The sequence below is a fragment of the Anastrepha obliqua genome, chromosome 2 (genome assembly GCF_027943255.1).
Source record: "Anastrepha obliqua isolate idAnaObli1 chromosome 2, idAnaObli1_1.0, whole genome shotgun sequence".
Lineage (NCBI taxonomy): Eukaryota > Metazoa > Arthropoda > Insecta > Diptera > Tephritidae > Anastrepha > Anastrepha obliqua.
The window spans coordinates 132741200-132766972 of NC_072893.1; the positions used below are offsets into that span (position 1 = coordinate 132741200).

A 25773-nucleotide genomic window follows, 5' to 3' on the forward strand; every position below is an offset into this window, starting at 1 on the left:
TTGTCTGTCCGCGATTTGTGTTCGAAAGGGAGGAATTAAGCGCTAGGATGGGGAAGCCAATTTCGGCTGATAACCTAGTGGATATTATGTTAGAGTCAGAAGAACATTGGTCCGCTGTATGTAATATGGCAAAAATAGTAATCTCCAAACTGCGTCGCGCTGAACAACAGCGCAGATCTTCATGAAGAGGCAATAGGCCGCTCCCCTTCTCGTCACATGATACTTGACGGTTGAAGTCGCTGAACAACACAGCGCAAATTTTCAAGAATTGGCAATAGGCCGCTCCCCCTCCCGCGAAGTCATGCGGGTGGTAGGGAAACGGAGCTGAGGTGGGTTTTTAGTGGGTGAGTCAAAAGGCAAGTCCCACACTTTTCGGCTTTCAATGCTTTGTGCCACCTCAACAAAAAAAAAAAATATATATATATATATAAATATAAATGCATCTTTGTTTATAGTGGCAGTGGCTGGCGAACAATACAAAGACTGAAATAGGATTTTTTTATTATTCAACATTTGCTTGGATTTATTGCGCTTTTGTGGCAATAATTTATGTTTACAACTACAAAGCACAAATGGCATTAACGGGGTGGCACTTACAAATGGCTGCAGGTTTTTTCCGTTGCAATGTGGATTTATGTTCACTCGTAAGCAGCAATTGTATTGGTGATTCCGCTGTTGAACTGTTTCTGCAAACCAGAAAAAAAAACGGAATAGAAAAAAATGTTATAATTTCCTTTTTAAATATTATAATAAATGTTAAAAATAAGCCGATAATCTCGGCTGTGAGATTATATTAAAAAAAGCTATGAAAATGTGCCACAGAGGCTTGGAAAGGGTTAAGTTTAGATGGGTTGCGGAATATAGGTGTTTCACTTGAATGCTTTTATGTGTAGTGGAATCTCAGGTGGAGTATTCTACTCAGTGACAGCTCTTGCATCCGTCTTCCTCCTTTTTTGTGAACGTGAGGTACATTTGCGTAAATTATAAGTCTAAGTTTACCACGGACGTAAGTATTAGACCTTCTGGTCGAATCTATCAGGGTCTCCGAAATATGAGAAAGAGCTTTAATGGTGCCTCTATGGACCCAAAAATTCAAAAACTCATTAAGCAGTTGTATGCAGGCGTCGCACTGAAACGATCGATTCGCCATATATGGAAAAAATTGAAATAGAGTAAATTAATATAAATAAGTAATTGTTCCACTCTGACATTGACAGTGGGGCTTTTACGAAAATTCTAGTAGGCATTGGATCAGTTGCAAGGCTTAGAGTCTCGTATAATGATTACTGTGAGGGCTGGAGAGATGAAGAAGCTAAAGGCACGCTTTTCTAGTACTCCCAGCTTTTAATGTTTTTGTTTCGTTATTTTGACCATCGCAGTGGCGGTCATACTATTTTTTTTGTTATGAAACGGCTTCTCATAAAGACCATCTGCCCATCTCTAGCCAAAGCTTAATATAAACATCTTGCAGGGACTCATCTGCCATTTGCTGTGCCCAATGGCGTTTGCCATGATCCCGTGCCGCTCTGCAACACTTCTAAAGTTTGCTCTTCCGAACTCTAAAAAGATGAGGAGAATGTCAATTTGTCGCCCACTGGTGCAAGTCAAAGAAAAAAGTACACGCAGAACGCCTCCATACCGGCGAGCACCTTAGCGACCCATAGAACTTAACCGGTGAAGGACACTTACTGGTAACCTGGCATTACGCTACTAATGCACTATAGATTTTGAGGGTTGGCTGAGAAAATGCTAAAATATATCCTTCATTACTGCCTGTGGATCATAAATCACACGCTTCACAGAACAACTATCGCGACCACTTAAAATATTGGACAAGACATCCTCCAAAGTGCTATATTCAAAAATAGCATAGCTTTGCGATGATCCTATTTGGAATGATGTTTTGTCTGTCTGAACCTCATTTGCCTCATCGCTCAGTCATCTTATTTTAGGAGTAAGCACAAAATACCTTTTCAGGTGGCTGAGGTGGTAGTTCCTTTTTTAAGCAAACCCATAATAAAAATAATTCACCACACTATTTTACTATTTATTTCAATCCATTTGAAGTGTAAGCCTTTCCTCCATAATTGCAGTACTTTCAAAAAATAAAATTAGTAAATTTATTAAACATAAACCTGCATTCACAAATTTATCGGAAAATTATGTAGATATAATTTAGTCATGCTTTAACCTTCACTGCACTCGCTCTTATATGCACACATACACATACATATATAGACTCACTTACTTACTCACGTTTATCACGGCGGAAGCCACACTTGCCACATAAAATGCAATTGTGTGCCACTATAACGCGGATTCCGAAAAACTCACTTGTTGTACCACTGCGCTACCCAGCAGCTCCGCAGCAAAAAACGCTCTTTTCCTTCATGCATCCCATGCGTCACATAGATTACACTGCCTTATGTACCACCTGTCATGCAATATCCAACTTACATCACTACGCCAACCAGCTACACCTCCTGCTTTTGAAGCGCTCATCTTCTGTACCCATCATAACTTTTTGCTTCTGTTTCGCTTTCATTATTTAACCTCTAAGGCAAGGCCCACTTTCAGGTTCCACTTTCGCTACTTTTTGCGCCATCCTTCTCCTCTGCTGAGAAATTGTTTTCTTTAATCTCCTTTCATATAGATGAAAACACTTGTAACTGCGCGCTCACCTTGGCGGTGCACCGCCGCCAATTCTTTTTACCTTTTCTCTTTTCAGTTCTTTCATTGGGATATGTGGATATTTCTTTTTTAAAATACACAAACGACCGTATGGCCGCTTACTTGTTTTTCACTGCCACACTGCGTCTGTGGCATGCCACACATCCAATCGTATAGCAATTTTTTATCATTCTCTTCCCTCTTTATTCAGCAGCTTTTTTCATTCCCATTTTTGTTTGTATATTCTGTGGCATGCCACTGAGGGTGACTGAGTATGCATGTGTAAGTACATAAATCTGGTTTTGTTTATGATTATATTTTTTTGCTTCTTATTTTTAGTATTTCCTTTTTGTTTTCTTTTCATTTTCCTACTTCTAGTGGTTTTGTTTGCATTTCGCTGTTGCAGCTGCAAGTGAAAAAACTAAGCCAAGAGCAGACTTTAATGCCACACGAGCTTCTCGGCGCAGGGGCTTGTGGTAGATTATACCAGGCATGGAGATGAAGGGAAGAAGAAAATGGATTATTTTCGGAATGGTTGCATTTTTTGACTCAAAATGGCTATGCAGTTCGGAGGAACGCTCGAAAGCTTTTTGTGGGTTAAATTCTAGCGATTTTTTATAAAGTTACTGATCTATGGAACCAAGATAGTACTTTTGGAACTGTGGTTGGTAAAAAAGTTATTTGGAAGAGAGAAGAGATGTGGTTCGGTAACCCTAGAGATGCCAAAGATGCTAAAATATGCTAAAATGAAAATTGGAATTGAGGCGGGTACTTACTCAAACATTCTGTAACCAAAACCAAAACCATTTTTAAATGTATGGAAATTTTGATTTATCAGAATAAGCGAACACTGCGACCAGAAAGGCCTGATCAGGGTTGGCCAGTACAACCTCAGCATCCTTAATGAAAGTCAAGATATCCGTAGTACACGACTTCTTGACACCCAGAGGTGTAACTATAAAGAAACTTAAATGCGGCAAACTTCACCAAGTCAACGCCAACTATTTATGCAAAATATGCTCGAATGCCTCGTTACTTTCAATGTAAAGCTGGTAGTCTGAAATAGACAGTTTTTATGCAGCGCACATAAAAATGCAGTCAATTGAGGCTAATTCTATGACAGATTAGGTAACTAATGATTAACCTTGAGTCAGCCCTACCTAAAAATGTAATAACCAATCTAGCGAATGGATAACAAAATAGCTTCACCTATTCGTCAGCATTTACCTCGGAAAAAAGATTTCCTTATAGAGTCATGAAGTCGGAAATTTTGGTACCATAAAGCCTTGTTAGAAGTCGGATATTAATCGATATCTAGAGTCCACATGCTGGCGACCAAATGCATCCCTAGCCTTGCATATCCCAGAGCATGCTACTCCTCTGACCCCTAAACTGGAAAGGAAGGAGTGAAAACTGTCCGTTTGCCCGTGGTTTGATAAAAACTAATCAAAGGTTTCTGCTTAAGAAACAAAAAATATGTTTGGGTATAATAGAAACAGATTTATTTATAATATAACAGAAACTTGTTATTCAAACCTCTTCTACTCTCGTCAAAGAAGTTTTTAATAATTTCACATTTTAATATTTTTAATAATTTTTTCCTAAGCCTAGTTGAGTGAACTCGTGATTGATGACGACTACTTCACCAAATTAGCTCGTCAAAAATTCATTCAATTGTCAATTGTGTCTAAACATGGCCTGTCTCTTTATGTATACCAACTGGCTGGTCGATCATTTGTCTTCATTTTGATTGTCGTCTAGTCACAAGAAACCTGCTGGCAGAAAGAAATATTAAGTGGATACTTAAAAGGCACTGGCATTTATGATAACACCCTGGACAGGGGAGACAAGCAAAGAAAATGCAGAAAAGTGGAGAAAAAGGTTACAATATATGTGAGGGTACAAATATAGAGGTACATCATCAGGCAATAATGCAAAAAAGGCTGGCGAATCTGATGAAAGCAGCCTAGAGGTAGGCAGCAAAAAAGTCAACGACACCAGGTTGTAGAATCATCAATCAACTGCGGCAGCGGCAACTACGAAAGATTTTAATATATTTGTAAGCCGAAGCGACTCTGACAATTAAATTTACCAGCCTAGTACTTGGAGTCAGAAAAACAAAACAAAAAAAAAATTAAATGGAATAGTATAAGGATTTGGTTAATTTCAGAGCAAATTCTGAAATGATTTGCTATTATTAGATGCCGTTAACTATATTAAATAAAATCAAATTTAAATAAAACAAATTAATAATATAATATTATTTAATAATATAAAAAATTAAGCAAAAAAAAGATAAAAATAAAAAAAAAAGAATTAAAAAATAAAATATATCAAATAAAAGAAAAACACTGAAAAATCAAATTAGAAAAAAAACATATTTAAAATAAAAAGCACGATTAAATAAGGGAAGATAAATATGAGGAAAAAAAAAATTTTAAATCTTATAGTATTTTTGTTTTGTGGATTAAAGGCCCGTTTAATAATAAAATATTAAGTTAAATGATTGCTTTTATATATTTTTCATACATGTTATGCTATATTTCAAACCCAATTAAAAGTCATCTTCCAGCTTGAAAAAAAAAACATATCTTCATATTTTAATTGTTTACCCATTGATAATTAAAAAAAATGCACACAAATTGTCTGCGACTGGCCGATCCATTTTTAATGCTCATTATTATTATTATCATCATTATTATACGAAAAATGAATATTTCGAGGCAACTAAAACAGTTTCAATCAATATAAAAAATAAAAAATAAAATGCAATAAAAAATCGAATAAAATAAAATAAACTTAAATTCAAATAATATCAGAACAGAGCTATGCAATTTCTCAAAATGTTGGGGAGGGAATATATCGATAAATATAATAATCGCTGGATAGAAATTGCAGCTGTCTGATTGTTCAACTGAAGGTTTATTTCAATTAATCATAAAATCATGAGGACATACATAATATCAAAAGAAAATATGGCTATGTGAAAGATTTGTTTTGACAATACGTAAGGTTTCTAGGGGGAGATGGAGCGGGAAACAGGTTGGAGTTTTCAATGATAGTCAGGCTGCACTGAGGGGCCTGGAGAATGCGAAGCAAACCTCAAAGATTGTTCAAGAATGTAAGAAGAAGATTAATCCTGTCGGAAGACAGAACAAGCTTGTACTTATATGTGTTCCAGGACACACCGGTGTTGAAGGAAACGAAATTGCCGATGAATTGACCAACCGTGGATCAGCGATTCCCCCACAAGTGCCAGAACCAATAATCGGAATCAGTTCCGCAGGAATCATAAATTCGATCAGCGATTATGTATGCAATTTACATAAAGAGTGATGGTCCGGTCTAGAACGTTGCAGACCTACAAAGTGTTTTGTGACATTAGCTCTAAATATAATGGGCTTTTTAGCCTGAGTGTTTTAGGAGCCACCAAATCTCTTGCTGCCTCTTGGCTCGACCTATTCAAATTTCATTCCAAATTTCAGGGTTTCTAGGTATTTATACTCAAAGTTTTCAGTAAATACAGAGGCTATGGCAACTTAATATTGGGCCCTACCTGAAAAGAAAAATCTGAAATTGTGAAATTATGAAATTATCGAAATGAAAGAAATTTTGTCAAGTGTCCATCGAACTAAAAAATAGGAAAGGTGATTTTGCTTGCTAACCCTGAAGTAAAACTTTTATTCTTATGCTTGTAGAATTTGCAACACTGGGCTGTAGTGTTATTTTTTGCGTTTTTTGTTGTTGTTTTAGTAAACTTATGGAATCTTTGTACAATTGCACCTAAATTATGGAAAAGGATGCTAATAAGCAATTTTCATTTGATAATTTAACTTGTTTAAAGAAGCATTTTACCAAATGATAGCTGCTACTGTCTTGCGCTTTAAACGACTTTGAGAAGAATTCAGCCAAAGTAAGCAGGATGCCGCAACATTGAGATAATTTTATAGTAGCTGTTTGTGAGCTATAGCTTGGCGGTTGTGAGCCTGGAAACTGGGTACAAAACTTACATTTTTGTCCTAAAACTGATAGAATTTCGCACAATCTACCTTCGACATTCGAAATCTGATCACTTAAAACTGAAAAAAAAATTTAAATTTAACCAAAAATTCTTGGTTAATCGCAAGTTTTAAGCAAATAACGAAGCAATTATAGTACTCCCTTATTTGATGCAAAGCCCCATTTCTAAAACAAAACCATAAAAAAAATTCTTACTCGTTTTTTTGCATTCACCAACCTTAGTAATTTATCAAAAAAGGCAGCAAAAAAAGAAAATATCATCATAAATGTGCTGTAAAATAAATTCAACGAGACATTGATTGACTTGTAGCTATCAATTTGGATTAATGATGTGGCCGCGAGGCACGCAAAGAACAAAGAACAAAAACTGTGAATGAAAAAATAACATCAGCTCATTTTCGTAATTTTCAATGTTTTAATTATGCTCTCACATTTATTATTATTTTTACATAACAAAACAAAATATATAAGTATAATTAATTTGCCTTAATGTGTGTGGCGATATGTATGTAGATGTATGCAGATCCTATGCGTTAGCGCACATTCAGGCGTGAAACTTAGTATGTTGTCACAATGAAAATGGTAAAAAAACATAAATATTTTTATGCAAAAAGAAAGAAGCGAACATGAAACACTACTGATAAATGATAGAACAAGTTTCTTTCTAAAAGCGGCCTAAAGCCTCACAGTTTCAAGCTGCCCTGGCTAAATTCTTTGAGTCAAGGGTCTATAACTTCCCCAGTTTTCCTGTGATTTGCTTGAAATTTTTACACAGAATTGTAGAAACGTTAACCTTTTTAAAAATGTGAAAAACACAAAAATCGGTTAAAGATGATAAGATCGGTCGAATGAGCCTAAAGCCTCATTTTTATGTCCGTAAATGTATGTACGAATATGTATGGTATGACAAGCTAATTATGCATAAGCCAGCGTTTCGGGGCCACAAGCTGATCAAAACTACACTCAACATGTCAATTTAATTTTCACCCTCATATAGATGTGTATATGCACACAATTAGCAATCACGCTTGTGTGGGCGCTTATCAAAGCTCTTTACTCTTGCGTTTTTCAAGTGTTTTCTTTGTAATTTAGCTGTGCCTCTTACACCAAAATGTGCACAGAGAACATAATTATGAATGAAGGTATGTGGGTGTGTGTGTAAATTTCTACTTGTGTCGGTTGATATCAGCTGGCAAAGCTTCAAGCAACGCGCTTGAAGTGCTTGAAGCTAATATGAGGCATCTTCTCCCTTGTTGTAAAAGCACACACACGAACTTCTGCACCTTTCTAGATTTAGGAATTAGTTAGTCAATCCATTCACTGATATGAGAGGTACAAATAAAAGGGCATGAATGCTAAAAGTGTGAAAAGCAAAGCTGAGCAAGTGGAAAACCGGAAAAATGTAATTTAAATTGTTTCGAATTTGTTACCACCTCTATTGGATAAACTTGTTTGTTGCCCACAGAACTTGAAGAAATGTGAAATGAGCAGACTTGAGCTCATCTGGATTAAAATATTTGAAGAATGTCATACTTAATTATCCAGTTTCCGGAAAAAGGGCGGACTATAAACTTCTAAATCCCTTCAATAGGCTGCTTGAAGATAACATATATATATATATATATAAATACATGTAATTGTCAGAGATGGTTTTTCATGAAGAACTTTTCTATAGCAGAAATACACTTGGAGGTTTGCCATTGCTTGCCGAGGGGCAACGGCCATTAGAAAAAACTTAAGATAATTTTGGTGCTTCATGCACGCAAATTCGTACCTGCGCATATCCGAATGGCAGTCATTTGGCTACGGCGGTGACGTCATCAATATAGCGGTACGAAGTTCCCCTACTGCCTCATTCGGTTTTTTCATGAAGCACTTAGTTGGTTCGCAGATACTGAGGGTTTACCATAAGAGGTTCATGAAGTAGTTCATGCGCCTTTTATATGCTAAATTCAAAAGGATGTAAAGGAGTGCTGATGAGAAATTCCGGTAGGTTGTTGATATCTAAACCTGAATGTTTCTCAACTTGCTTTAGTTAAAAAGTGAGAGTCAAAGCGCCTCAGACTTAGTCTCGTGAAGGGATAAAAAAGTTTGAAACAGAGGCTCAGATGGGCCCATCTCATCAGCTCTAATTAGGTTTCATATGTCTTTCGTTTATGGTCAGTAAGATATTTGGTAAATTTTTATTAAACCAAATAAGTAAATAAATAAAACAAGTCAGTTTTGCCTAAATATTTATGTTCCCTTTTTTTTTAAACTCTCTTACATACCTTGGAACCCTCTTTTAACTCTTATTTTTATATAGTTCTGCCTACTGAGGAACCAACCTTGTACATATTATGTTTAGCTGCACCTACAATTCATTATGGGCTTGAAATGCGCTCACAAGCGCAAAAGCAATTTAATACTCAATACCAACTCTGTCTGCGCTCTAAATTTACGGTTAACAAATAAGAACGTATACATGTTATTACATACATATGTGTGAGTGTGTGCATTTTTATAGCCTTTCGCCTTTTCACTCTCTCCACTCGAGTGCTCGAACATTAAGTTGAAACGTTGATGGCAATAACCCAGCATTAAGAAGTTGTGGGGATTTGAAAGTTTCAAGGTCGCATTCTCGCGTATGAAATGAAGTTGCCGTTGTAAAAAAATAATGTGCGTATACACTTGTATCCGTGTATGTGTACATGTAATGTATATGGATGCGAGTCTTAAGAGCGCCTTAAATGCGCTGGAATGTTGCTGTAAGCAAAACTGCCGGGGAAAACACTTAACGTCGCCTTAGTGCTCTTATCGTGCGTGTTGTAGTACTTTCGCTCGCACTTTCACTTTCACTCACACACTCATACTTTCCCTTATTTGCTTTAACTTACACCCTCTCGAACTTGCATTGCAGTTTATTTGGGTTGCTTTTATTGCATTGCATATAAATCTTTCAGTTTATCTTTTATCCGCATGCAAACCCATTCAAATAAATCGACAGTTGAAACGACACTGTGCGCTATTAACTATCGTCCGCACGCCCCCGCTCACACAGTTGCACACTCAGGCGCTGTTAATACCATTTCACGATTTATGGCTTGCAAATAAAAGTCGACACTTGCTGTAAACAGAGAAAAAATAGAATACAAAAAGTCGCTTTGGCGCGGAATGTTGCAAATCGCTTTTGGTTGTCGGCAGCACATCGCAGCTGCTATGCAAGTTAGGGCATGTGTGTATGTGTTGAAGTGCATGAGCGGAAGGATAAATGCATTTGCTACCGGTTGTGGTATTAGCAACCTAATACTAACTGCAGGCGCGTGGTGGCTTAAGTGGCAGCAAAAGTGATTACGCAGCCAAGAGTCTTAGGTGCGATAAGGCAAAGCATCGAATACAGGGGGCGAGTATAAGAAGGGCGAGGGACAGAGTAAGCAGCAGTTTAAAGTACAAAAAGCAGATTCTGATGTGGTTCAGCTTAGCTTAACTTACAGTATTTGCGTTTTATTATCGAAAATCCTATTTACATATTGTAGAAGGGGATGAGAGTAAAGCAAATTTTCTTTGTTTTTAAGCGGCTATCGGAACGCTAAGGAAGGCTTAAACACTAAGGGAGGGATGTGGCTCAAAAGGAATAGACTTGTTGTATAGAGGAAACGGGCAACACCGTGAAAGAAAAAACTCCAAAATTTACCGAGAATTACAATTAAATAGATCAAAAAGTTAAAAACAAGGATGAAAAGTGCGAAGTTTTGATGGAAATTGGGCGAATGTTTAAAGATTTTGTTCAACGTTTGAAATTTGAATTTAAATGGTTTGTGGTTTAGAATGAAGTACATTTTAAAAAATAAATTAGTTTCAAAATAGAAAAAAATAACTCTATACTTACCAATACTACCTTTATCAAATAGTTCCCGGAATGTATTCAGACAACTCAAAAAAAAGTGTGTTCCTCGCAAGTGTATTCCAGCGTTCGATCCAGCTCTTGAAACATTTCTACAACTCTATTTTCGGTATAGCCATAAGAGGCGTCTTCGATTTCTCCATTACTTCCTTTCGGGGTCTTAAAACGCGTTCCCCATAGGGTTTTTTTGACCCCGTCAAACAGAAAAACGGCTCTCTGATGGTTTACTTGTGGTTATTGACCAGCTTTTCTTACACTTTTTTATGTCTTCATCAATTTTCGTTGTCGATGGTCTGCCACTATGTTCGTCATCATGTAATACGCAGAGGTAGATTTATTCAAAACGGCGTAACTTTTACAAATGTCGAGCAATGGCAATACAATTTTCGTAGAAATATTAATCACAGATGTGACAAACCAACAATAATAGCAACAAAAAAAACCAGAACTCAGATCAGTTGACTTAAAGCGTCACGTGGCGGTTGTTCCGGGAATTTTTTGATGGAAATTATTATAGTCAGACGCTCTTCGAGTCAGTAGTATCTGGGTTAGGAAGTCGAAGAAGTTTGAAGTGGTGTCAAACATCCAATATGCTCTCTTCCATACCGGTCTTCCATCAACACTTCCTGCCTCTGGTCTTCAGAAAAATTGGGTCTTGGGTTTTCAAAATAATTTCGCAATAAAGTTACGACTACGCCACGGCGCAGCAGATTCTTGGCTCGAACTTAAGAGGCGAGGCTGCAAAAAATGTATATTTGTTGTTAATATTGTATTTATTATTATCATGGTTTTAATACAAGAATCTGCGCGGATTCCTATATGAGAAATTAGATTTTTAGATTTATTTAAATTTTTTTAGTAAAAATGTTTCACTGTTTTCACATATGCGCTCACTGACCTTAAAATGTATGTATGTATGTACATATAATACATTTTTCATAGCTCTTTTCTTATTATATTTACTGCCTTTACTTTGTTCCATAACTGTTCATTAACATGTTCTTCTCCTTTCCAGCGGACAGCTCATTTCTATTGGCCAACGCACAGATTGTGGATTTTCCGATTGTCTACTGCAATGAGTCCTTTTGCAAGATTAGTGGCTACAATCGGGCTGAAGTCATGCAGAAGTCGTGCAGGTGAGTTCATGAATTATTTTAAATAAAATAAGTTCACGGCTGCAAGTTATGTGGCCTACGAAAGTTTTGTGGGATGGCTCAAATTCAAGAAAATTTATCGTTTATCGTTAAATATATGTAAATGAGATCCGAAATAAAAATGTACGCCAATACCTATGGACAGAATGTTCCGATTTGCATCGCCCGCTGTTTTGGAAATTTTGCAGCCAGTCCCTCATAGAGAATTGTTTGACATATATTGCATAAACTTACTGAAGATGCGTATCTATGAGCCAAAATCTGTTAAAAAATAATAAAATATATTTTACAATAAATCAAAAATTGCTCAACTGACTTAGAAAAAATAATCGAGGCACGTGAATTCATGAAAGCTCGCCGTAAAACGAAGAAATTGCCAAATTTCTCTTTCCCCGCTTTGAGCGTTGCGGCGCTTTAATGACATTTGAATGTCCACAGAAAGCCAGTTAATATCGCTCTGCTCACCCTTTAAAATACACCACATACTGCTATCCCTTGTATTTAGGTAGGTAGGTGGGGTGGCTGTCGCAAAGACACACTTAGACCTGTCATAGGTCCATTGTGATACCACTGGAACTTATCCTTACCCTAAGGCTTCCTTTTCAAACCATCCGGTAGCTTTAATAAACGAGCAAAGCTTCGTTAGTTTTAGATGCGCTATGTCCGCTACATCAATTAAAAATACCATGTCAAGAGTGCAGAGCCTCCTTGTCGCTAAGCTTTCACACTCACATAAAAGGTGCCTGACTGTTTCCTCTTCTTCTGTATTTAGACAGCTTCTACAGAAATTGAACTACGGGAGTCCTAACCTTCTAGCGTGGCTGCCTATCAGACAGTGACCAGTTAATACCCCTATCATTTTTCTTATAGTTTCTCTGTTAAATCTTAACAAGCTTTTTGATCGATCGCTGTTCCATTTCGGCCATGTCTGTCTGCTTAGTTCGCATGTTGCAAGGTGTTGCCAACTTTTATTTACCGTATTGATGGTTTCGCTATCTATCAGTAGCTTACAAGTGGCGAAAGGCATGGGTATCAGCGTCTTACCCGCTTGCAGGCGAGCGTTGTACCAATTCGAGCAAGTTCATCTGCTTTGCAGTTCCCTGCTACATATCTGTGGCCTGGCACCCAAATAAGGTGTATTTTGTAGTATTTTGATACGTCTTTTAGAAGTTTAAAATAGTCTATGACTGTTTTTGACGAGTGTGTTTTAGATTCTAGCGTTTTTATTGCTGCTTGACTGTCTGAGTATATGAAGACTTCGTTTGTGGATAATACTCTCGTTTTTATTACAGTAATTCCCTCTTTTATGGCAGTGATTTCCGCCTGAAACTAACTAACTTCGAGTTTATTGGAGTAAACCCCCGTCTGAGAGCAGCCTTGGCAGCTGTTTGCTTACCGAAATGCTCTGTTGGTAATAGGTTAAGCATAATGTTTAGTGCCTCTTTGTGTGTGGTCCTTAGTGCCCCGCAGATGCAAAGACTGGCCATTCTTTGTACATGTACCATGGTTTTTTTGATATATAACTTATCTAAAGCCGGCCACCATACTAGTACACCGTATGTTAGGATTGGTCTTACAATTGCTGTGTATAGCCAATATACGATAGATGGGGAAAGACCCCAATTTAGTCCTATTAGTTGCTTACAAGAGTAGAGCGCTATAGTTGTTCTTGTTACTCTATCTTCGACATTTGATTTCCAACTTAGTTTTCTGTCTAGTATTATACCTAAGTAGCGGGCCTCATCACTAAATGACAAAGCCGTTCCATCTAGAGTCGGAGGAGTTATTCTTGGAATTCTATGTTTCCTGGTAAATAAGATCAGTTCAGTTTTGTTGGGGTTGACGCTTAGTCCATTTGATTTTGACCAGTTCTCAACCATGTAAATAAAATACTTTATCACTTGGCTAAATAGTTTCGGACATTCACATCTTTTAGATTCGCAGTAATCAGAGAAGTTTGAAAAATTACCCCCACATCAATCACATAAAAGCTGTGATCTGGATTATTCATATATATATTTTTGCCTCAACTTGTTACCATATGTGCATGGGTATACAAATAAAAGACACAACAGAGAAAGGTTAAAAGTACACATCGATCTTTCTCTACCAACCAACGCAGTAATAAAAAATTACCATGATTAGCTTTGGTTACGAAATCTAACGCACGAATTGCTGAAGTGCCTTTGTCTTATCTGCTTATCTTATTTATTTAACATATTTGCCCTGCGCTTATGCTTCTCCCTCCTTTGCCATCTGCAATAACTTGTTTCCAGTAACAATACAAATCCCTTTCATTAACTGCTACAGCAGTGTTGGATAACTTTTCTCCCCCAGGCTGTTATACAATGCCCGCGGGAGCTACAAAACTGAGCAAAATTTATGCAAATCATTTTTGTGTAGCAGGCGATAATATCTGAAGTGAGTAGGTTCTGATACTGGCAGCTGTACAAGCAAATGCAAAAGGTTTGGTTTGGACGGGGTACTTGGTGGCTGGAAGCACGAGCCACAGCAGCTTAGGTGGTACTGCAGTGAAAAGGCGAATGGACAGACAGGCGAACTTTGTGAATGGTTGCGTCGGATTTGTAGTTGAAGTTAAAAAAGAAAATATAATAAAATGGAAATGAAGATGAATACCAAAACGAATAGAAAATGAGAATGAATAGAGCGCATGTGCTGGTCACTAAGCAGCGCCATTTGCGCACTTCCATATCGACTCACTTGTTTAATAGACTGGGGACTGGCGAGTGTTGTCTGGCGTATACCTGCTTCGAATTAATTTAGGTGAAGCTTCTACTTGAATTTATGTAGGTAGAGAAAATGGCGCTCCACAAAAGGCGAGATCTACAAGTTTTTGACGCTGATAGTTTTTATATGAATTTGTTTTTATAAGCCGGAGAAACACTATCGATGCTTCTATAAAGAACTTTTATATTTTAGACCAAATCGAATCCAGGAAGTACTGTCTGCATTTCGCGCTGAACTAGTTTACTTATTCCCTCCTCCTTCAGGGTTATATCCTTGGTTCGGGCCGCCCCGCTGTTGACGTCTGTTGCATTGCCTAGGAAGTCTGCTCCGTTGCTTACTTCGCTTTAACTGGTGTGCTCTGGACTTTCAAACGCCACATTTATTATTCGCTGACAGCTGATTGCTTGGCATTCAGAAGAGATGCTTTCCATTTCAAATCAACCGGGCTATTCGGGTCATGTTCTTCGATTTCGATGTAACTTAAATATGTTGCTCTCTGGTCAAAATAATGAGACACGTATTTTTTTGTTCGCCCGAAAAAAATTTTTTTCAAGAGTTATCGGCAATTTTGTTTTTCGCCTCAAACTCGATTTTTTTTAATTATATAAGAAAAAATTTTTTTTAAATGCCCATAACTTAGTCAAAAATGAACCGATTTTAATAATTCTGAGTTCAAAATGATCGTAATTACTTACACAAGCGACTTCATGTAGAAACAATTGCAAAAAAGTAGTTGAAGATTTTTTATTTAGTAAAAAAGAAAAAAAATTTAAATTTTTTCAAAATTCAATATTTCAAAAAGTGTATTTTTTTTTTTTTTATAACTTTTTCCAAATCAAGAAAACATGGCAAACTTTAATTGAGTTGCATGCCTAGTAGCTAAAATGCGTTGTTTTTGAGTAATGAATTTTTGAGTAAACACCCTGTTTCGCACTTTTTGGTTTTTGCAAAATAAAAAATGTTCAACTACTTTTTTGCAACTATTTCTACATGAAATCGCTCGTGTAAGTAATGACGATCATTTTGAACCCAAAATTATTAAAATCGGTTCATTTTTGACTAAGTTATGGGCATTTAAAAAAAATTTTTTCTTATATAATTAAAAAAAATCGAGTTTGAGGCGAAAAACAAAATTGCCGATAACTCTTGAAAAAAATTTTTTTCGGGCGAACAAAAAAATACGTGTCTCATTATTTTGACCAGAGAGCAACATATTTAAGTTACATCGAAATCGAAGAACATTACCCGAATAGCCTAGTCCATAAGAGGATGTGCAATGGTTCGAAAAAGCGTGTAATACGTGAAGTTTAGGTTGGGTGTGGAAATTTTAAAGTGACACTCTCAAACATGTTAAGTCTAATAATCCGTAGTTAAAGGAAAAAAGAGAGGAATGGAAAATAGCAGAAGAATCTGGTAAGGAAAATATTATATTATGACCGGTGTGTACCGATAAAAAAAAAATTGCTTATCGACGAATAGCTGCTACTATTTTCTTTGGTAGCCGCATACGTACTTACTAACCGTTTGCAATAGCTCTTCGCTTGCTCAGGCGTCTCAGGTATTGCATTTACAGCTAACTCATTTCACTTTTGTTGACTTTTACTTCTCACCACTAGGCCACAGGCAATGTATATTTTTAGCCTTTTTGCTGCCTTAAAATATGAAACTTGTGGCTCAACTAGGCCAACAAAAGCATGGCAAAACCAGGTGAACGCTGGTTGATGAATGCGCCAAAAATATTTGCGCTCCTTTCGTTTACCACTGTATGTCTAGGGCGTTTTATCTATTTTTATTTTTATTTTATTTTTATATTTTTCACTACTTTCGTCTCGATTCAGCCTAAATGTGAAAATGCTGGTAGTTTCTGCCCTTTGGTTGCGCCTTTATACTGAATGGCGCGTCACGAGCGCATTTAGCAGAGTAAACAGAATGAAATAAATAAAAAGCGAAGTATCATGGTAAATAGGCCGAACAGTTGAATGCAAGTGGCTAGAGGAGTATGCCATGAACCCCACGCATAATTACAAAAATTTCTTGTATAGACTTGTATATGTTTTTTTTCATACATCTTCTCATGAAAAGCGGAGTGCAAGTCCAAATTAAACTGAGAAACAAATTTGCTTCAACAGTCTAAAATTATGTGGCACAAGGCCTAAAAATATGCCATGGAAAATACTCAAATATAGTACCTGATTCATGCTCTCCCTTCATGACATTCAGGTTCATGTGTGTGCGTGCCTATGCGCATAGCTGTTTATTGCCCGCAAGCGATATATACATTTGCCGTGCGCTTTGACTTAGCTGCTGCCACCGAATACCGTTACATGCGATCACATTTCCCATATTTCCCTTTGCTTCGCCGCAATATACCTGAGTGATTAATGTGCTGGCCTGCACCTGCTTGGCTGACCCATTAGCTACCTTGATACCTTTGACCTCAGCTCCCCTCATACCGACGCGCAATTAGCGCCGTGACAGCGCTTGATTTACCGACAACATGCCGCAAATGTTTGCTGTCGCCGCAAGCAGTTAATTTCTAAGAATAGTCAACTAGCAGCCAGTTGGACCTCTTAACGCATCTTCTACCGGAACATACACACATTCATACACAGGCAAGAATATCCACAGCAACATTGACCTTTCGGTCACCTCCTTCGCTTTGCTTACTTCTTGCTCTACTACTTTCAACTGGCTGAGTTACAAGCTGTAAATTTCGTGATTATACTCGCTTGGCATTCGATCACGTGCTGCTGTGCGGCGGCCTAAGCTGTAAATTGGCTTTTAGAGGTCTACAGCTGCTGCTCACTGCATTGATTTTTGTGGTTTGCATTCACTTTTTTGGGTTACTCTGCAAATTTTTTTTCTTTGGTCGCTTTCATATGTTCGCTAGCGCTGGCCACTTCCGCTGCTACACTCACAGTCGCTTGCGCTGAGTTTGAGCGGTGCTTGGTTTGTTTACACTTTTGTTTGTTTGCATTGCCTTGTTGTTTTTCTTTTGTGTTGTGGTGCGCCAGAATTATTTTTAAATGCCCTTGTGCACACTGCCTCCCAGCTTGGCATGCTGGTTAATGGGTGCGTTCATGTATGTGTGTGCGCTAGCAACGCTGGGCTGCCTTTGCGACCATTTGGTCATGTTGGTCTGCCTTTCGGCCTACAATCCTCTTGATTCGCTCAGTCTTGACGCGCGCCCATTTAAACTTATTTATGCTGTTTTTGGCTTTTATCTCTTTCATAGTTGCTTCTTCTGCAGTCGCCTTCAATTAAATTACTTTTTAAGCACTTTCTATATATAGGTATTTTTGTTACTGTGTTTTTAAGGAAACGACGTTCCTTCCTCTACTTTACTTGTAATTGGATTGTCAAGCGGGCATGTAATTACCCCCAAAAGCACTTGACTCTTTTATTTTTTGAAAATATATCTTTAAAGAAATTGAAATTTATAGTCAACTCCAGAATATTAATGCAAATAGCTTCCTAAGGGTGTCCTTCAAGTCACATACTTCACACAGTCACATATCAACTTGTGTTCTGGGGAGTGCGACAAGCCTCAAATGTAACCTTATATTTTTAGTAATGGCAACGAGAGAACTTATGCCTTATAACGAACAAGTAGAATATTTTGATTTATTTTTAGTCTGCAATAAAAAAGGCTTTTACAAAACAAAAAACGGAAAATTCACTAAAAGTATCCATGTAGAGGCTCGCGGTTAAGCCCAATGTACCTCAGTAGATGCCATAGTGCAAAACGATGCCATAATAATAATAATAAAAATATTTACAAGCCAACCAGCCTTGGCTTCACGTACCACAAAGCAGCCCCGACTGTATGCCAAATGTCGAGACCTTTTTCAATGAAGCCCAAAAACATCCTACTCTACTCATTATATTTGGCCTTTATAGATTCCTTTACAGACCAATACGCTATATTTTTAAGCAACAACAAACTGGCAACCCTCGCTATTTCTGTTGAAAACAGATATCTCGCTGATATCTATAGAAGATCTCACTAGCGCAGTTTCCGTCTCACTTGGATCGGCTGACATAGAGATATGGAAACAAGTCACATAATAGAAAAAATAGCAGTGCAATGTATGAAAAAGTAGATTGTTGTTTGGAAGAACCCATTAGCTTTAGACGAAGACCAGTCTGAAACTATTACTTAGGACATTTACATTTATACAAGCGGACCGTCTTCGATCTTCGCAGATCCGTCTCACATAATATAGCTGGCTTAGGTTTCTTTCTTTAGTGCGTTCGAAAAAGGACCCCTGGCTAATAGTAACAGTGAGACAAAGAAAGTAAAAAAAAAAATTATGTAGTTTTTTGATGTTTGATTTTTCAAATACTTTTGCATGTTATTTAGTGCGAATCAGTGAAGAACTCATCCTCAGGAACTATAATTACATTTTTTGATATTTCTTTTATTTTTTATTTATTGACCAGCTTTGTCAACCTCTTTCGTCATTTAAATCAATATCTGTATAGTTAAATGACGCTTTGTCATATAAAGGAAAATGCTACAAAATCTCAATTAACCCAATTTAAGCCACTTTCCGTATTGACTTGCATTTTCTTCGCGCTCCACACACTTCGCTCAAACATTGCTCTCGCTCGAATGCGGTACATCACTCCTTGCGCTAACCACAAAACTATCAGCTGTAATAAAATCAAAACAACACTAGTTTGTGGCACAAATATGAGCACACTTGCAACTTGTATTTCTATTGCTTCTGTGGCACGAGCACCCTGAATTCAAAGCTGCTAGTTCTGGACAAGTTAGTGAACTAGTTCATAGTTGACCCAAAAAAGCTGGTCCCCCATTGGGGCAAACTTGACCAATTTTGGATGTTGAGTTGAAAAGTGAAGAAAATTTGATAAATGGAAGTTTTAAAATTATTTAATATGAATTAATAATTTTAATATGAATAAATGTGGATTAAAATATTTACTACACAAAATTATTTCTATTGTAATTTCTTGTTCGTCTTAATCTGATTTTATTTTTAAAACTATAAATTTGCTCAAATTTATATTTAAATTATTTAAGTTAAGTACAATTCTCCGTTGCTTAAAAACTTCGTTATCTTAAAGCATGCCCTTCGATTTTATATGTGCCCTGTGAAGTAAGAATAAGTTGGATTTTGGGGATTCACTTCGTCGATGGTTGACTTCATCAATAATTATATGTGTGCAATTCGCGTTTTGTGCTAAACCAACTTTTTAAGCAATCATATTTATTCGTATAGTAATAGAAAAATATTTATTTTGCAGGCACTTTCGCTTAGTTATTTTGCAACTCGTCCCCTTCTAGTCGCTTTCAAACTAGTCTGACTTCTGCCATGAACCACCAGTTCATAAACTATTTGTCGAATCTTTGCTGAATAGTTTAGCACTGCAGGATATGAGCACATTTGTGCATTTGCGCGTGTATGTGTGTGTGTGAGCGCATTGTTTGTTTGCTGATACACAACATATCGCAAGTCGCAAGTCAATTGCTTTCTGTTTTTGTTTTTCCAATTGTAAGCGGCTTAGTGGCTGCTGTTGATGTTATTGTTTCCCTTTGTCGTTGTTGTTGTTGTTGTTATTGCTACTGCGGGTGTTACTATTGTCACCAGCTTTTACACTGCGGTTGCGGCTGCATTCTGTGGTTGAGAATTGTGCTGTGATATTGTTGGTGTTGTTGTTGTTCTAAATTGTATTTGCTTTTTGCCACTGTTTTGGCAACATTGCCTTTCTATACATTTTTGAAGTATGGCGTGTTGTTCTTTTTGGGATTTTTACTTAACCTAATACTTAACTCTACTAACCCAAGGCAATACAATGAAAAAGCGAAAAACAAAAAAAGTTAAGCGAGAAAGAAATTTTCATTATTCAACTTCAGAGAATTTTTCTGAAAATTTCATGCCCCCACAGCTAAAAATATCAATCATTTGCGTGTTGAACTTACATTCGTGCAATCCTTGCCTGGTTGCATAGATTCTTCCCACACATACGCAGCCACACAAACAAGCAAAGCTATCGCACACTCCTTGCTCAATCAGGCTTTGCTTTCACATACAATTCAACGTGTATTCATTTTGTGGTACAACAATCTTCGTGCCACTGGCCTAGTAAGAATACTATCGCTAGTTTCCTTTGCCCCACCGCCACACCTTTTTCAACCCTTTTGTTCGGCTACCCTCGTTCGGCACAAGGATTTGTGTCATTTCTGCCAGTTTCTGTTTGTTTTATTGGCTTTTGTGTTTGATTTTCTGCAATTGCCGCAGCATTTCACCGCCCGCCTCGCCACACTAGGGTTGCCTGTGTAAACTTTCGCTTTTGTTTATCGAATTTATTTATTTGACGTGTGCTGATTTTTCTTCATCGGCCTTTCGTAAATACAATCAAAAAATCGAACAACATTGATGAGCTTATATGTCTGTATATATCTATATATACATATATATGTATATGTGTAGTCCTTTGATATACAGAATTTCTTATAGCTGCTCCATATTTCATTCTCATATTCCTCCATAGCACTCGCGTGCCTCTGACGCACTGTTCCATTCCATTCTATGTACCTACTGGGCATATGAGTGATGATATTTGGTTAAGGTGTGCCGCAACAAATAAAGAAGACAAGCATTTATAAAAAACAAACAGCAAAAATATCATACTTTACTTATATCATAAATATGTGTGGTTACGTTGGGGCTGCGTTGGCGTTTCAGTTAAAAAAATTTCCTGAAACAATTTTCCGAGCATAATTCTCGTGTAATTCTACTATGGAATATAGGTATACAATAAGATTTCTAGCGGTAATCGAAATTTAATACTTTTTACACATTATAAAAATATCAACATGCGACCAAAATTTGGAAAATTTGATTCATCATGAAATAAATATAAAAAAGGGTAGTCATGCCGCAATTTTGTTCTGCAAAAATGATATTATATTAAGAATCTTTCAAAAGACGCGCCTAGATGCGGTTTTAAAATCGGATTTTAGATTCATTCAGGCTTCACTATTTTTGTTTAAAGTACGGTTCTTAACAATTATATGTGAAAAATGGTAATTTATATGCCGATTATGAGGTAAAATCTGCCAAACAGTCGATTCATGAATGCCTAATTGTTGAGAACGTGTAGATACCGAGATTGAAGGTTGTTCAGCAACACTTTGCGCTACAGCAGCAATAATATCGACATAACGTACAGTTTTTGGTCCGCCAGTCCTTTTCCTATCCTCGATAGAACCAGATTTTTTAAACTTTTCACCAATCTTTGAATTGTCGACCCTTTCGCATAGTTATTTCCACCAAAAGACAAAATCACAAAAGGTACCATTTAGGTATTATTCGCTACTGACATTTAGACATCACTTTTGAAAATATCCTTTACTTCTTTATCTAAATTAATCTATACTATAAAGGTGAATGTCTGTACGTTGTCCGCGCATCACTACGAAACGACAACACCAAATGACGTAATAATTTTTATACATTCATATTTTCACCCAATGAAGGTTATAGGCATGTTTTTATGATGGAACTCCCTCCCCACAGCCTCCAGGCCGCGCCACCACTCTCATTCGTCACTAGTAATCGAATATTTGCTTAAATTTAATCTAAAAAATCTTAGTTTTTCCTATTTCCCACTATTTATAGCACTCTCTAGACTTCATAATCCGCATAAGCTGTTCAACTATGACCCAAATGCAAAGCTCAAAAACGGTTTGAGATAGAAAATTAATAAAAATAATTTTGCTTGATATTTTTCTGATTGGTTGTTTTGATTTATTCAACGAGGCATAGCAACGGATGACGGGTATTGTAATATTATGGTTATTAATAAAAAAATATTTTCTATGAAATTATTGTTTGCAATTCTTTTATATACATATCTTAAATCCCTCAAAACTACTCCTACGCGAGCGGGGCCGCGGGTTAGAGCTAGTTATACTATAAAAATCAAATCCTTAACCTGGTCTTTCTCGCTTCCATTCTCTCATTTCAGATGCGGCTTCATGTATGGCGAGCTGACAGACAAGGAAACGGTGGCGCGCCTGGAGTTCACGTTGGAGAATCAGCAACAAGATCAATTCGAAATTTTACTCTACAAAAAGAACAGTGAGTAGAGAAGTCGTAATTAAAAAAAAAATTATTTGAGTAAATTTTAAGAACTAAATACTAATTGCTAGTGAAATTGAAATTATGCTTTAAAGCATTGGAATTATATTTTAAACGAATACTTTCAAACAAGAAATGTATCGAACATTCAAAGGATGAGAAGTGAAATGCCTCAAGTAGAACTCATTATACAAATTTAGGCTTGTAAGACTAGGCTTGGATATGGTATCATTTAACAGTTGGTATTTATAATTAATTCGAGATTTTGAGATTAGTCGAAGTCATCGAAGCTAATTAAATTTACAAAATATTTATCCTGAGCACTTGATGGGCTTTAAATCAGCTGTTTTTTAAGAGCTTGAGTACTTTTAGTACTTTTGTTATTATTATTTATTTAAAAAAGTAAATTAATTTCAAATTTAAATTTCTAGCACTAGCAGCTGAAGGCCTTCGGCGAATCTTGGGAAATCTAAAATTATATATGTAATAATAAAACATAAATATTATTGGAATGAATTTTTTTTTATTATAATAATTCCACGGCATTAATTTTTTGAATATTGGAATGATATCCGGTTTATGTTCGTTGCGGCTACGAGTTGCATGGCCCATTCGATCAATCAAATTTTAATTAAATCTGCATAATAAATCTAAATGAGTTCAACCAGCAAAAGTTGGTCATTTGGCTTGAATTATTGCACGAGCTATATTTAAGCGGTCACGTAAGACAGGAACCTTACGAAATTGTTTCCCCGTAGTCGGAGGACAAAGGCCAATATTTTTTAAGTAAATTTTCTCAATTTGAAAGCGTTGCTTTTGCACTAAAAGATTCCTGATGGCTTGCCAAACCTTGCTGAATGGAAATGTCAACACAGTTTGCCATTACCAGTTTTCAAATCATAGCTATCGATATCGCTGGTACTCATGCAGCTAAAGAGAGCACCCGATATATGTAGACTTACGATTAGAGCTAAATAAAATAATAGGGAATGTTTAACATCAAAAAATTGCATACAGGAAATTTAGAAAAGCTGGTTCAAATAGAGCAAAGTCTATTTAAAAATTTTGGGGTATTATATTGAATTTCCGCATGGCCCTGGAAAAGCGAATAAGTGTTGGAATATTAAGTTAACTGTAAATGTTATTTCGACAATTTGTTGTGCTAAAGTAATTAATTGGATCGGTAGAGCTGAGAATTTTTCCTCTTAAAATTAACAAAATTACATGACAGCCATTAGACGCCCCCAAAAATTTCATACAAAGCCGCATTTTAAACTAATTTAATGCATTATTCATGTAGCTGCGGCCCATAAGCAGGTGTTATGATTACATATGTATGAATGTATGTATTACATATGTACACGCACATTAAACCTCATGCATGCGTATATTTGTACGCTTACACTCGTAATGCCGATGCCAGCGAAATATCCTCATTTCGAGCGCCAACCAACTTTTTGGGAATTCTAAACAATAGGCGCTGATGAGTGAGCATTAAATATCGTACGCCAAATACAAGCAGACATCGACTAATGCCATTTCATGTGAGTGCAGGCATGCAACAAAAATGTATACCTCATCGCTAACAAACAAATTTATATAATGCGAGTATTCTGCTTAGCTAACAGCCTTTGTCTATTTTGCCGCCGAGTATCTGCTTAATAATCTTTTACATTCATTAGCTTTGTTGTGTGCCTACACACCGGCGTGTAGCTATGTTGGTAACCCTTGATGTATGTGTGCTTTTCCTATGCAACGTGGGCCATTAAGTGGGTTAAAGTGGCCCATTAGGTCGTATCTCAAATGTGAATGAGGTCAAAACGTCAGGCTGTCGCGAGTGTGTGAGTGTGGCTATTTAGAACGCATGCAAAAGGATGCTAATTTAAAGTCTAACAGCTGTTGCATAAGCAAAAGAGAGTAGCCGTAGACTCAAATGGACTTCAAAAACAGATACTTTATAGAGTTGCCCAGTTTCAAATTTCGTTTGGTGTGTAACAGCTAAGTGACGTTTTTTGCAAAACTGGCAGAGCTGAATATAAGCCCGTTGAGGATTGAAGTCAACGAGACTTAAGCGCATGAATCGCGTATTTTCCTCAACGTCACTTCGCCTAACCGTGAAAGGTTTGCGGGACACCAAATGCAGACTTCAAAAAGCGTGCATACCACATTTTTTCTTCGAAATTTTCTAAGATTTAACGCTTTGTGATAATTAGATCGGGGGCTTAACAGGACAAGGATTTATTGGACATAGTTTTAGTAGTCTAAAATCACATTGATAAGATTCGATAAGTCGTCGAATAGTTTATAATAATTACACGTTCAATGAACCCTCTTTGGAATATGCCAAGATTGTCTAACTGATTGTTGATGCAGTCTGGACGGCCACTCTTCTGCTGGAAGTGGCAGATCAAATTTAAATTCCAATTTACATGCAAGAAAGCGTGCAACCAAAGCAGGCGTTGACTTCCTCGGCTCCGGTTACCCTATTGCGAATAGCTAATCGTATTACATATCACGATAATCGGCTCGAGCACAGATGTTTCCCTCGCGCCGCAATTACTACTCAGCAAAGTGGGGCTACATAAGTTGCCACATCTTTGACTAATTAATTACGTTGTTGTTTCCCTTGCTCTACCCTTCCCTTATCGCTGCATAGCAAATTCCTTGCTGCTTGCTGCCTATGCACTAAACCGTCAACGTCATACCGAATTTCATGTTTTAAATATTTCATTGTCAACGCCCAATTGTATGTTTCGCTAATCAAATTAGTGCCAAATATGTATGTATTTGTAATTGCATATTTCGTCCTGCATAAGTAATTAATTAATCACAGCGCAGGGAGTGGGCAGTTATTTATAACGCTCGCGCTGAATTTCATAGCAACTTGTGGCACTTAAATAGCACTTAAAGGCGCTTAAGTGGTTGCTTTGTGACAACCAGCCCACCTTTTCAACGCTTTATTAAGTTATTGTAATCGTTTACCTGCAGGCGGCCGCGTGTATACCTTCCTGCTCACGCCCAATATACATCGCCTCAATATGCTTTCTGTATTCATTGCAATTGAATGTGATTTTGTCATTTCCGTTTGCTGATAAGCGATGAGCGATAAGCTTTAAGCGCTGGAAATGCATTTTACTGATGCTTCCGCTGGTGCAGCGACACTCGCTGACATTGAAGCGCGATGGTA

The 25773-nt window shown here is 37.0% G+C and overlaps 1 protein-coding gene across 5 annotated transcripts in view; it reads left to right on the forward strand.

The window, feature by feature from the left end:
- LOC129237432 (potassium voltage-gated channel protein eag) overlaps window positions 1–25773 on the forward strand; it is a 159525-nt gene that overhangs the window by 93684 nt on the left and 40068 nt on the right. For all 5 annotated transcript variants that reach the window (XM_054872179.1, XM_054872182.1, XM_054872181.1 and 2 more), the window contains exons 3-4: window positions 11589–11709; window positions 22474–22586. In XM_054872179.1, the coding sequence (XP_054728154.1) occupies window positions 11589–11709; window positions 22474–22586 (234 nt within the window). The remainder of the gene's footprint in view (window positions 1–11588; window positions 11710–22473; window positions 22587–25773) is intronic.